This window comes from Dendronephthya gigantea, unplaced genomic scaffold, assembly GCF_004324835.1.
Source record: "Dendronephthya gigantea isolate DGI-Jeju-01 unplaced genomic scaffold, DenGig_1.0 000012F, whole genome shotgun sequence".
NCBI classification, from domain to species: domain Eukaryota; kingdom Metazoa; phylum Cnidaria; class Anthozoa; order Malacalcyonacea; family Nephtheidae; genus Dendronephthya; species Dendronephthya gigantea.
Genome location: NW_021163022.1, coordinates 3,261,955 through 3,276,246, shown reverse-complemented (window position 1 = coordinate 3,276,246; position 14,292 = coordinate 3,261,955). Strand labels below are relative to the sequence as shown.

Here is a 14,292-nt window from a genome sequence, read left to right as displayed (position 1 = left end):
ATTTTTTCTTTGGTCTCCCATTGCCGATTTGCCTGAAATTTTGAAATTCATGAAAGTATGATTTTATGCGTTCAAATGTAATGTTTTCATGAAAGAATGCAATTCTACTCACTTCGGCAGCATTTCGACGTATTTTCCACCGAATTTTGAAATTTCATAAAAGTGACGAAAATTAGGATTTTCCCTTTGGTCTCCCGTCGCCGATTTGCCTAAAATTTTGAAATTGATGAAAGTGTGATTTTATGTGTTCATATGCAATATTTTCATTAAGGAATGTAATTCTATTTAGTTTTTAAGATTTTGAGGTATTTTCAACCGAACTTGGAAATTTCAAAAATTGACGAAAATTGGTATTTTTCTTTGGTCCCCCATTGCCGATATACCTGAAATTTTGAAATATATGAAAGTATGATTTTATTTGTTCATATGTAATCTTTTCATGAAAGAATGCAATTCTACTTAGTTTTGAAGCATTTTGAGGTATTTTCAACCGAATTTTGAAATTTCAAAAAATTGACGAAAATCAGGATTATTCTTTGGTTCCCCATTGCCGATTTCCCTGTAATTTTGAAATTCATGAAAGTATGATTTTATTTGTTCATATGTAATCTTTTCATGAAAGAATGCAATTCTACTTACCTGGGCAGCATTTCGGGATATTTTTAACCGAATTTTGAAATTTCATAAAAGTGACGAAAATTAGGATTTTCCCTTTGGTCTTCCGTTGCCGAGTTGACTAAAATTTTGAAATTCATGAAAGTGTGATTTTATGTGTTCATATGTAATCTTGTCTTGAAGGAATGTAATTCTACTTAGTTATGAAACATTTTGAGGTACTATCAACCGAATTTCAAATTTGAAAACGATTTTCATGGGCTGAACTTTACAACACATTTCTGTTTCAATCAATAAAAAAGCTTCGTTCTTTAGAAGGCATAGAAAAGCATTATCCAATTGGACGAAAGCTTCCGAGAGCTGCGACATGTGCCATCTTCCTTAGCACGTTTCCGGAATAACGACGAGTTGTCCTAAATATTGCATACTAGCATTCTAGCACGATTTTGTGGGTACATATTTCGACCAAATTACAGTTCCTGCTGACTTCGATACAATTTCCTCTTTAATATAACACATTTGCATGGTATTGTCGTTCAGTTCTTACTCTCGGACCCAGTCTGTACTTACAAGTAAACAAAAAAAACATTGACAAAACAACTCAACAATTATTTTAAAGACACGCAGCCATGCATGTAGCCAATTTATTAAAGTGCTAGTTTACCCTGATCAGATTTTTCTTATTCGAAATCATTGGCTTATTTTTAAATGCAATGGAAAAAAGGTTTCTTGTAGTTTCTCCACTTTATTGACGTCATGATATTGAGATCATTTGGGACCTTTCGGAACCTTGCAATTTGACGCAAAAATTTTATGCAAGATAACAATAAAATATATTTAAAATCTGATTTGGGGTTGAGCACTAAACTAACGAAAACTGAAAACAATTATATATAACGATAATGTAATCATTATTCTCTGGTTACAAAATATCTGTTCACTTCACGTTGTTCTCTTCCCAGCCTGCTTCGCTGTCAGGTGATCAGGTGATTCTTTTCTACACTTCTATTGTATACAACAATCACCCTGTTTCTTGGGAATCTTTGTGTTCCGTACAACATCATCTACATGTTGTGCTGCTTTCTCCGCTCTTAAAGTTGAAAAGTTCAATTTAAATACATTTCGAATTGATCATTTTGATCATTTTGACAAATGATCGCATATAGGACAGTTTTAATTTCTAACACAACACTTACTCCTGTACTTGGGAATCTTCTATTCTCACAAGCTCGTCGCGCTTGTCTACCAAACGAACTAACTCCGCCAGCAACAATTCCTCACGTTTCTTCTCTTGTGCACTTTTTTCTCGTTCTTTGAAGAAGCAATGATAGCAACATCTAACCACATTTTTCAACCATTACCGTTTTTCAATGCCGATGCATGCAATTTTAGTGTATTGATGTTATATAGGTGTAATCATTCGTTATTAGTTTAGCTATAGCATTTTCTTAAAAAAATTGCGTGCGGTAAAAATTTAATACCAAAGAAAAAATGCGTTCACTTACTATTATCAGCCATTAAAAAGCGAAGTTCTCTGTTTAACAATTCAAAACGTTTCTCTAAATCTTCTTCCTTTTCTCTGAAATGAATATTTAAAAAGATTATTGCTATAAATGTCTACACGGTCTGTTTTAAACAGTCGTGCTTCTCGTTATTAAAACCATTCATAATAGTTTGAGGTGAGCAGCATATTTGTAGCTTGTGAACAATCCAAGATACTTGAAATAATTTTTGGTAATTAGAATAAGAACGCGTGGAAACTGCCAAAATTGTTGCAAACAGGTTTCACGTTCTATGGCAAATTATTAACGACATTGTCGTCGATAAAATTTCATGGAAACTCGAGGCCTGAGAGCACATATGCAGGCATCAGATCATAGACTTTGTTGACTCAAACAGGTCATAGACTTTGTTAAATAAATACCACACATACTTACAATATACTTAATTCCGTCTGTCGTCTGACAATTTCATTCCTCTTGTTCACAAGCAAAAACCATTCTTGGAATAATCTCTGTTCCTCATCTTTACAATCTTTAGAGAAATTGTAATTGTTTACTTTTTAAACTTTTGATCTTTACTCAGTGAGCCATACATATATACTGAGCCATAATGATTGCGGTATATCTGTAATATGCCAAAGAGCTCTGGAGGTGTTGAACCTGTGTGACTTTCACGTAATCAAATATTATGATTTAATTTTTAATACGATCGAATTATATGAATGCTTCAAGATTTGAACTGGGGACTCATCATAAAATGTACAAAAATTTCTTTTCGGTTACCTGCTGTGTTCATGGCTTCCCGCAATTCTTTCTCGAGTTTTACCGCCACTCGATCTAATGCCACACGATCCTCCTCTAAAACAGCAATCTCGTGCTCAACATACTGAGATGTATCTTGGAAGCCCTGTGGATTCAGATCAATATATCTTTATTCACATTTTGATATAAACAGAATGCTTGCTGGTTTCATAAGGCTAACAGGAATTTCTGGTCGAAAACTGCAAATAATCTACAGCATGTCCCCAAACAAGTGACACTAAAGAAATCCTATTGTTATTTAAATACCAGGGTCCGGTTGTATAAAAGACTAGTTAACTTTTAAGAGCAGAAGTGGCCAAAGACTAGTTAACTTGTAGTTAAGAGCAGAAGTGGCCAATCAGAGTCGTGGATGTATTTCTGAGTTAACTAGGATTTTAACTTTGTAAGTTAACGTGTAGTTAAGTGGTAGTTTTATGCAACCGGCCCCAGAGCGCTATGTTAAAGAAACCTACAGGTGCAAAGACATTAGCTTTTTGAACAGTAAATCTCCAATTACCATGAAAGTGGAAGTCATGGTTCAACTGACAAAGCAGGGTATTTGGCTGTAAAACAGTTTTAAAATAGAATTTCATAATAAATTTCCTTGTGTGAAATTAGTACATACTTCCTCGTCTTCACCATTATCGTACAATTCTTCATCTGATCCATTTTCGTTTTCAGAGCCATGACCAACCTACGGCGAAAATTGAAAATGGTAAAAATTGTAATACAGAGTCTTCCGGTGATCGTAATACAGAGCTCCAACATGGATGAATAGGTATTTCCACTATTGGTTCGATAGAAGCAGGAGAGAACTAAATGTTGTACCATTTTATCGCAGTGGATTTATATAATTCATATAATTCCTTGCTCAATTAGCTACCTTTCTAATTTCCTATCTGGCAATAAAAAACTACCAAACAAAAAACTTTTTTCCCTGCTTCGTTATCAGGTTTTGCCTTCAATGCCTTGTCAATTTTGAGTACGCCCTCCTGTTCTATTAGGTATCTATCCACTTACATTATCTAATATATCATTAACGTCCTCTTCAGATGAATGGCCATGATCTGACGACAATGACTCTGGAAGCCAAAACATGACAACAGTTATGACCAGACACATACGTGAGTATAGTAACAATGATAGTAAATTATATACAGGATGCTCAAAAACGTTCCTTTAAGTCGATGAGAAGGACACGTATTAGGACAGTCGTTCGTACACATGGAGAACATCGACATTAAAGGGAAGCGGTTGATTATATGGAGCCTTCCTTACCCTGCATGGGGTTGACCACATATTGAATAAGGGGATTTTTGTTAAATCATATATTGTATTTTATACGGTGTGTTTACAATTAAACTGCATTCATCCCATGGCCGACTTTGAGTAGCAATCTGAACTCGGCTGTGTATGGAAGTTGGCTGGCATCATAGCGACCACTCAGATGAAAAATAAAGCAAATATAAAATGTATTTACCGCGACTACGGGACAGTTGACCAAAGGCTGTACTTATGTTACTCTCATTGTTAGTTTCACTCAATTTGCGAGACTTGATGCTGTACTTCTTCAAGTCAATCTTTGTCTCCCGACCTGAAAATCAACAAAACCGAACATAAATAAAACAATACTTTGGTCCGTGTGTTCGTTTAGTTAAATCTCATCTGTCATTTCTTGGGTATTTATTTCCCGTCAGCTGCATGTTATGCAATTTCTTCACTTTGAATTTACTAACAACAACAGGGACATATGCCTTACCAGAACTCTTTTAAAATAGTTTAGAACTAATGAGCTATTCAATATCTATAAACAGGCGGAAAACCAGTCTAGATGGACTAATGCAAAACATTCTTATAAACATACTCGTGGTTGAAGATAGAGGTTTCACAACAGCGTGCGGTACAGTTTCTTTTCTTTTGAAAGTCAGTTTAAACGGATTTTGTTGTAAAGATGGATTTGGCTCATTTTCTTCATCTCCCTGCGTGTTCAATGGTTCCTCTACCGTTTCATTTTTATTTGCAGTCGTTTGGTGATCAATTTGCTGCTCATCCCCACTCTCTTGAGGTTCATCTTCAGACTTGGCTCCTTCCTCAGTATATGTATACACACGCGGTGGCTTCGGTGGGCTTGTCATACTAGCGGTTTTCTTCACATCATCAGCAGGGGGGTGCGATTCAGTTTCAGGGGGGTTAGTTTTCCTGTTTGGTCTCTCCCTGGCCTCCCTTATCGCTTGTTGTACTTTCTCACTTCGCTCGCTTCGCTGCTCAACTTCGGGCTAAAAGAGGATATCTCAGACGTGATAGGTATTATAACAGCCAGAATGGTCAGTAACTGCATTTTGATTCCGGCAGTGTTTGCAATTATGCTGATCACTAAACGTGGGTCACTAGCTTCAATGAATTCAGCGCAAGCAGTTCTCCACAGACGTCAGAAATGACAGAGGTAACAAATGAGCTACCTAAAGACACGAAAAAAACTTCCCAAACCCTCAGGAGCAGGGGTCTCTTGTCAAGAAGATTTTTCTTTCAGAATTCGGAACGAATTGGTCGCCGAAGTCAAACATGCATCAAATCTAGGGCAAGCCATATTGAAGGCAGATGATATCTCTCCCTAACTTACCACATTCTCCTGTTTTGGATTGATTCTTTTAATACGAGAAGACTCCAAAGTTTTTCGAGTTTTTTCAGTGATTCTCTTCTGATATTCAATCTCATCCTTAAACGATTAATTCGGTTCAGTTGAGAAATTGCAATGATATACAGATCTTCACAACACGATATCGGGTGGAAATGCAGTACCTTTAACTTGGATGCCAAAGTCCCGCGTCTATTTTCACCGGGAGGTTCTGGTGCCTTGTACTTCTTCGACGATGTTAATCGCGGGAGATTGGCGCTAGCTTGTACAGGAATTCTAGAAGCCACGTTGTTTCTTGGTTCTAGAACAATTAAAACCCGTGTCCTTAAGGATATATTGTTATTTTGGTGTCTCACTCGAGAAACCGCGACGCATTGCTGAAGGGAGACCCCTATCGATATTAAAGATATTTTTTTGGATTATATCTCCGAAATATTGGAATCCCCGGGAGGTAGATGCGGTGAGCATGGAGATCTAGATGAATATGTTAGACAAGATTCTTAAAATATTGCACAAAGTCATTTAGGAAATATTGTCTTCATGGCGGATACAAACTGGATAGCGCTTTTTAAAGCAATAAATCATGAATTCTAGTTACCCTGGTTAGTGGTTTGAGATTTTGCCGTTCTTGCTCTAGCTTCTTTGATCATTTGTCTTGCTTGAGCTTTGATTTCTTCTTGTTTTGCAGCATCGTCCTTGAGCAGAACAACGTAATTATGGATAAACTACTCAAGCACTTATGTCGGTAACTGGCTTTATATTGTTTCCCAAAATTCCGCCACATACTTTCATGGAAATTCGACGATTTTAAGGAATCGAGTAAAAAAGAATGGTTTGAACTATCAGAGTTGTTCTAATCGGATTAGGAATTTTGTAAATGTAAAATGTATTAGTAACTCTTTTTGCAGAAAATTGTTAACCTTTTTTAAGATATTGCATATTGTAGATATTGCCGCAAAATGACGTCATATGGCACAGGAAATTGCATGTTTCTTGCTTTGTATAACTGTCATTGTTTCAAATTTATGATCTAATTGATAACTCTGATACCTCGTGCAGTAGCTTTATATAAATATTAACATCAAGGCGTTTAACACATTATCCTCACAAGAATGAAACGTTTTCTATTCGAAAATGCATTGTGCTGTGCATGTGATGTCATTCAAGTCATATACTGTATGTGCAATATCTCAAGAGACGGAAAGACTAAACAAATTTTTACAAAGGAAAATACATTCGCATTGCGATTCTGACTTTGCAGTGTAATTATAAGGCTTTTATTTAGACGTGTGTTTAGGGCGAATGCAACTATAAAGCAACAGATAATAACTAAATGAGCCTCATTATGACCATCATTATTATTTCATTATCCTAATTGCATTTGACGCGACGTAAATGCCACAACGTCTTAATCAAGTGTAAAAAAATTAACCCACTCGACATTCTTACCAGTTAATCAGGTTTAAACTTACATAAAGTTCATGGTCACAAAAATACTGGAAAATCTTGTTGAAAACAAGCGCGGTGTCGCTGTCTGCATGAATTAAATTACTAAAAATTGGCGGCTCTTAACTGTCATTGCAATATTTCAAGAATTTTGATAGATTATAAGCCACACAAAATCAATATACCAATAAACACAAAAGCAATCAAGGTCAACTTCCAAACAAGGATTCGATAAATGGTACCATATAAGAAATATAACAAGCGTTTTGGTAGCTTTCAAAAATCTGTGCACCATGACCATGATCATAGCATTTGATGTGGCGATTATTAATGAAATGACAATTTATCTATACTGACATTTAGTTATAACATCACATCTCAGTGATCTCACCACACACGAGAAATAATAAATGCAAAGCGGAACTTAATTAACATCATTAAATAGCATCATTAAATAGCATCACTAAACGTACCGATTTCTTTGCTTTCCATTCTTCGAATGATGGAATCCTACTTCGTGGCGACGTTGGTAGGCTAAGCTGCCCGCGACCAGGTGTTGGTGACGTAGGTGTTCCTTTTCTACCCTGAATTTTTCAGATTTTATGATAAATGGACAGCGAAAAAAAAACTAGACGATAGATTGTCGTTACGAATAAAACATTGAGATAAACTCTACCAAACTCTACCTCTCTTTAAATAAACTTACCAGATTCTCTGATTCTGGTCTTTTTGGTTTGATATGACTCTCAGTCAACTGTTTCCTAAAAGGCGGCTATAATACAAAGAAAATAAATCATTCCAATTTTAGTCCATAACTTTTCTCCAGAATTCTCTATGGTTATAGTATAGACCAGCATCTGGAGGTGATAGTTAAGCACACAGATTTGAGCACTCCAGTCGGAATATGGTTGCCGATATTAGTTTCCCCCAATGTTTCTACAGTAGGTAAAGTTACATACCTTTGCGCTCAGTGCTGTTGGTCGCTCCATAGAACCAGTTCGATCTCCGGGCCGTCTTATTTCCTTACGATGCATTTGAGTAACTTGTACATTTTCTGTAGATCTCGCAGGAGGAGGAGAATTAGTTTGACTTGTATCTACAGTCCTTGCTGATGATGTGTGACTGTGGACTACAGGTGAAGTACTTCTCTGTGTATTATCAGTTTTATTGGTATATTTGTCTTTGGTAACACCAAGGTTATTATCTGTTTGTAGTCTACTTGAATTAGTTATTGGGCTACGCCTTGGGCTTGTATTGGCAACGAGAACTTCATTAATGCTAGTTGTTCCCATTCCTCTCTCAGGACTACCTCTCTCTTCCCTTACCGAGTCACGACTCCTCGGATCTTTGTCCACGTGACTTTCTTCACCGGTTTTCACTTCATTATTTTTACTTAGAACTTGGTCTAAATCAGTCTCAAGTGGTTCGTCATAGTCCTCATCAAAAGGATTCAAACTTTTAGGTGCTTCCTTCTGAGTTACATTACTTTCCTCGACATCATCTATATAATCATCATCAAACGGATTTAGCGACTTTCCTTTAATGGAAGTCTCATCCTCTGTTTTTAACTCTTGTTTATTCTGATTTAAATCTTCATCCACCTCTTCATCAAATGGATTAAATCCTGGTTGAGGAGAATATTGCACAGTATTTTCATGTTTTGATTTATAATCTTTTATGTCATGTTCTTCTGGTGGTTTTGGGGCTTTCTCTTTTGTTTTTGCCTGGTTTGTTCTACTATCATTAGTCCCCAACCTCCACGGGTCTTCGCTCGTAATCGCTTTTCTTTCTTGCGGTTTTACAGATGGTTTTTTGATACCCGTTTTTTGGTTGTGCTCCCATACACTGGGCTCGTTTTCTTTCGCCTGATTTTCTCGCAATTTTTCATGATTACATTTGTCAATGGTTTGTGAATGATTTTCTGACGATATATTATGTTCCTCATCTTTCAAGACCACATCACTCCTGTTCTTTTCCTTTGATTCAACAACTGCAGCGTCAAATTCAATATTTCCTTCTTCCAAACTTGTCGGAGTGAATCCGATATTAATACCCGCCTGAGCGATGGGTTCATCTTCATCAAACGGATTATACCCAGGATTGGCTTTATACTCAATCTTACCGTCTGTCAAGGTGTCTGTTTTACTATCGTTTGAGATATCCGTTTTAACGTCTTTTGGGGGATCTGTTTTTGTATCAGATTCCTTACTGTCTTTTAACTTTGTAAAATCATTGCTCTCAATATCGTTTATTAGAGTTTCGGTATTCAGTCTCAGGTTCCGCTCGGCCTCAACTATGGTATCCAAGGTGAGGCCATCATCCTCATCACGTTCCTCAATTGTTTTCTTTTTTGTTGTAAAATACTGTTTGATCTGATGTAAGTAGGTCATAATGAGAAGTTTATCAGGGACTGAGGAGAGAACCATCTGATGTGGGTCTAACATTCTGGATATACCCAGATATTCAAATGCTTCAAAAGCCTATATCAAGAGGAAAACGAACATTTATTGATTAAAATTTTTATCAACACTTCACAGTATACTCCAAAGGATGCATAAAACTGCCAAGAATTAAGGACTTTCGTCAGAAAAGAAAAATATGCAAAGAAAAAATAAGTACAACTTACAAGTCTGTTGTTTTCTCTGACATCGTCCTCCTTTAGACTTGAGAAGTCTCTAAACATATTATGAGGTAATTTTTAACATAGCCCAAGTGTCAGGCCCCTACGTGGAAGAGAATAGTAATCCTAGACCCAGGCTGCCTGACGAGTAACCCCCGTTAACGAAGTCCCAGCTTCACCTACTTCTATTATCCAACACCCGAAAATTCTCCTGTGATAACTTTACCAGCGATAACACTCTATTGTTTTACTGTTTAGCTTTTCCTGACTTATTATGAATTTCATAAATTGTACTTACATCATATCAGAGTTGAAATGATGTATAATGGCACAAAATGCCAAGCCATTTCTCCATGACGTCGTCATGTTAGTCAGTTCTACATTAGGATAATCTTTCACACATTCCTGACACCACTCTAAATAAAAAATCAAACACATGTCAATGAATTCCCCAACACATGGTGAACCGTGAACTACCATATCAATGGATACATACTCAGTAAACTTTGTTCAGGGGCAGACATTTCATCTTCCTTCTTCTAAAAAATTAATGAAAAATAGAATACCTTTGAAAGACACACAATGAATGGCCAATTCTCAGATCCTCATAGTGGACTCTCTGAAATAACCATCTCTCCAACATGGTTATCATTCAATAAGCAATGGCACTCTTGATAAACTCACCTTTTTAGGACTAGACCTGTTTTCTATTTTTGAAAGATCAGTGTCACTTGTGCTCAGTGGTTTATTTAAACCATTTTCAATAACATGATTAGCCACAGGCAATGACATATTCATTGTGTCATTCTTGTGTGTCTTTCCTTTGCTTTTTACATGTTTTTTCACCTCCTTAGAGCTTGTTGTGTTGGTTGCCATGTTAAATGTTGGCTTGCTTTTTGATTTTGCTACACAATAGGTTAAAAATTTTAATTAATACTTTAAAAGTGCTGTTTAATCAATACCACCAGTGTCTTTGTCTAGTGATTCTAACCTGCATTTTAGGGTATATAACACTGTATATATAATTATATATGTATCTTTTGGTTGCAGGGCATTCTTCCCTTTAGTACCGTAAGACTAAAACTAACCTGATCTTAGAGATAGTCTTTTTCCAGCATTTCTTTTAAAGTTCTTTCCGGCATCGAAATCAGACTCACGAGATCCATAGGGATCATTCAGACTAAGGAGACTACTCATACTTATCATATCTTCATCTCTACAAAGGCACAAAAGGTTTTAAATGAGATTTGACAAGCTCTTTGCATGGATCTGACAGCAACAAATAGACATACAGCAGAAACCCATGGTTTCTTATGTTGCTATTGGATTATTTGATTCCCACTGCTATCAAGCCTGGTGTAAGCAACAGGCTTCCAAAAAATATAAAAAGCAATAACATACGTTGCATTCCCTTCTTTAAGGAGCACACAAGCAAGGTTCAGATCTAGAGAAGCAGAGACAACTTTCTTTGATGCAGGTCGCAGTGGAAGATTCAGACAAAATGTTTGAAGATCAATGCTATGATAGTCCACCATGTTGATAGAAACACTTGCTACTGGACGACGTTTTCCAGTCACTGACTCCTAAAAATTATTTATAACAAAAGTACAAACATAATTAAAAAAAGCTAAATGAAAAACCAATGTTTCCTCTGCACAATTCACTCACATCTTCAATCAAAAATGTCCAAAGCTTATCTTCAAAGGGGCTCCCTTCCCTCGCATCCTTGTATAAAGTCACACTGATCTCCACTTCCTCAGGATCAGTCCAGACAATCATTCCTCGGAAAGGATTGGCAATACTTGGTTGCCATGTTTCTGGCTATATTTGAAATAAAATAATAAATCTATACATTAATTCTTGCAAATTTGCAGATATCAAATGAAATTCTATGCAAATAGCATGATCAACGGTTTTGAACCAATACACATATGTGAGAATCATGTAGAACTCTAAATTCCTAGAATGGCATTTCTTGCAGTGAACTAAAATTGTAATCAATTTTTTGGCTCACTTTTACACACCGTAATAGTAGTTAAAAAGGAAAAATTGCACACAGCACAAAAGTGCTGAGTAAACATTAAAAAATTCAGTTACTGGACTGTCAAATTTCTGTGAGCCCCACATTGGTCTTTCAGGTCTAGTATATTGCATAAAGCATTAATATTATTCTGATTAGGACACAATTCCACAATATTTTAGGGTAATTTTGATATTGGACAATGGGACTGACGAATTGTTAATACAAGGCAAACTTTTGTTATTTGCGAAGGTCGTAAAATATGTCCTGATTGAGACAGTCACCTAATTTTAGACATGTTTATTTTGAAATATACCTTGACAGCTTTTCGTCTATTCCGTCTCGTCCAGATCACGCTAAGTTTATTTGGTTGCCTAAAAATTGAACACTGTTAAACTATTGCACTTGAATTAAAAGCCACTGTGCAAGATTATATTGACCTAATGTAAGTTAAAGTGGCACTTGCAATATATATAATTCAAGACTATGGCAGTTGTTAGAAAGAAGCATTTAACACAACATTTGCTAGTACCAGCTGCATATGAAATGCATTATCAGTGGTAGGAAAATATTTAGGCAATACAGTAAGCCATGAATCTTTTCCTTGGTCAAGGGCTGTTCATTAGAAATGGGTTTGTAAGACTTGATAAGATATCAAATTATCTCTTAGGCCAGAACAAGGGCACAAAACCACAATTATAATATCTAACATGACCTGGAGACATGTTGGCTAATACAACCAGTTTTTTGGCTAACTTCAAAACTGTAAAAAAAACTTATAGAATTTAACCATTATATTCAGTACTGTACAAAATGACACAAGGTAACAAGAACAAGAAAGTCAAGAAGCACGTATCTAGTAGTTAAACTGAAATTCACCCTTTCTGAATCAAAAGTTTATTTTTAAAACGCACATTGTATAAAGAAGACAAAATATTGACATTACATCTTGATTAAATTTGGGATTAGATTTCACAACACGCTGTTGTTACAGATAATGTGTGGCAATCGACACCTAATATTGTAATAAACATTGCATTTTCAATTCCTTGTCAAATTATTTATTTAAGTTGTTAAAACTTCACTCAACAAACGCGAATTTTAAATTGAAATTGTTGCGGAAAAGAGTCATAAACATCCGTATTTATATATCTTTCGGTTTTGTTTCCATGTTGTAGTAAAACTAATGCAATATTGTATAAAAAAATACAATGTTTTTATGCTGGAACAACAAGCGTTTCATATAACATCTGCTAAAATAAAATGCAAATAATTCTCTCACTGTTTAACCATTTATTAAACTGAAACTAAGTTTACACGGAAAAACACACAAGGGCAATTTGCGAGTCCCAAACAAAATTTTGCAATGAATGGAGGTGAATAGTTACAAGGAACACGAGACTTTTACTAATTCACAAACAGATCAGATCTCTTATTAATGGATCGCATTAGGGGGGTACAAATACCATAGAATCTTTAGAAAATACCTTATTAAATTCAGAATACAGTTTATCACAGTATGTCGAGGACATTAATAAAATATTCAGTTCTGAAACGCCGGAATACGTAACTATATCTAGATTTTGTTCTCTATTTAATTTGAAGTTTGTGACTATTATGTGTCATCCCGTTATATTTACGCTATTAAACAAAAACACAGCAGTAAAGCTAAAGCTTCAAGGGGTATGTATGTCGACAATCAAGCTTCTAGAAGTCTGTCAAAGTCGGACGGATAGCATTCATTAAACATGTATTTAGAAAGCCAAAATCCTACCATTTCCCATCTCTAGAACACTCCAATGTTAGTGTCTGATACGAAGCGATAAACTGGAATTTCGAGGCCCGTTTGCCAACGCGTTGAATTCGTTTCCAAACGGAACTCATAGTTCAATTCTGGCCGCTTTTAGCCAGTTTCTAGTCAAATTCAAAATACATTTGATACCACATTGAAGAAAGCCGCTTTCTCAGTTCTTCCATATTTTCATAAATGAATCATGTTTTTGAGGCTGGCAGTGTTTCGCAAATAAATAAATTAGGGGATTGGAACTAGGCGCAGATTAATTACGTTTGTACGCTATACCAAAGACAGCAATTTTCTAATTACTGTTGATTGATTTATTATTGGTTATTTTGATACCTATTTGTATTATTTGTATCACACGAGAAGCAATACTTTGATAACAGTTAGACTAAGTAATATATGAAACCTGATCAAACCAAACAATGAAACAAGTTCGCGGAATTCTACAAGTTGGCTGTAGGTTGGCTGTTGGGCAGAATTTCCGCAAAGTATGTCAAAAATGAGCCATTTGTAAAATGACGTGGCCGTTGCATTCAGAGAGGCATAACCAGGGGTCTGGAAAAGTTTGACCCCTCTTGAGAAAATTCATTTTGTACAAATTAGTAGGCCCGACACAGCTTTTGTATTTGTTGGCCGGTTGGCCCTCCCTCAAAAACGTCTATTGAGACACATTTTCAGTATTAATTAAAACACGTCAATAAATAGACATCTTGACTGCATGAATTTTTTCAATGCCTTAAACTATCAGCACGCAAGTGCTCCTGCGTGTTTTTCCCAGAAGCGGAACTGAAATTTATATAGTAATGGTATTCGGTACGGAAAAAATTCTCTCCGGAATTACGCGCTATAATC

General features: G+C 35.9%; 1 protein-coding gene and 1 long non-coding RNA gene across 3 annotated transcripts; one reads left to right on the top strand and one right to left on the bottom strand.

Annotated features, from left to right (window-relative positions):
* Window positions 1-908: 908 nt before the first annotated feature.
* Window positions 909-13,643, bottom strand: LOC114518904 (EH domain-binding protein 1-like). 2 transcript variants are annotated; one of them, XM_028538937.1, is made up of 24 exons: window positions 13,414-13,643; window positions 11,956-12,013; window positions 11,288-11,440; window positions 11,021-11,202; window positions 10,708-10,835; window positions 10,304-10,524; window positions 10,116-10,158; window positions 9,918-10,035; window positions 9,626-9,674; window positions 7,959-9,479; window positions 7,706-7,771; window positions 7,473-7,583; window positions 6,152-6,248; window positions 5,718-5,854; window positions 5,539-5,634; window positions 4,783-5,194; window positions 4,399-4,512; window positions 3,939-4,000; window positions 3,544-3,612; window positions 2,901-3,024; window positions 2,553-2,649; window positions 2,121-2,194; window positions 1,812-1,926; window positions 909-1,705 (listed from the first exon to the last, which is right to left on the bottom strand). In XM_028538937.1, exons 1-24 carry the CDS (start codon window positions 13,521-13,523, stop codon window positions 1,621-1,623), a joined length of 4,242 nt encoding a protein of 1,413 aa, XP_028394738.1. In that variant the 5' UTR covers window positions 13,524-13,643; the 3' UTR covers window positions 909-1,620. The 2 variants fall into 2 exon arrangements, with proteins under 2 accessions (XP_028394738.1, XP_028394739.1); XM_028538938.1 differs by having other exon boundaries at window positions 10,116-10,155.
* On the top strand, window positions 6,020-11,167 carry LOC114518905. The gene is made up of 3 exons (XR_003686530.1): window positions 6,020-6,155; window positions 6,242-6,298; window positions 11,041-11,167. It is a non-coding gene; the product is annotated as an uncharacterized LOC114518905 (long non-coding RNA).
* Window positions 13,644-14,292: the final 649 nt, after the last annotated feature.

What these genes read in the sequence shown, in the direction of transcription:
- LOC114518904 (XM_028538937.1), bottom strand. Translation starts at nt 13,523, where the DNA reads ATGAGTTCCGTTTGGAAACGAATTCAACGCGTTGGCAAACGGGCCTCG. An exon ending in ACAGGTCTAGTCCTAAAAAG is followed by an intron (nt 10,159 to 10,303) that starts GTGAGTTTATCA and finishes TTAATTTTTTAG; the next exon opens with AAGAAGGAAGATGAAATGTC. An exon ending in CATTTCAACTCTGATATGAT is followed by an intron (nt 9,675 to 9,917) that starts GTAAGTACAATT and finishes TAATATGTTTAG; the next exon opens with AGACTTCTCAAGTCTAAAGG.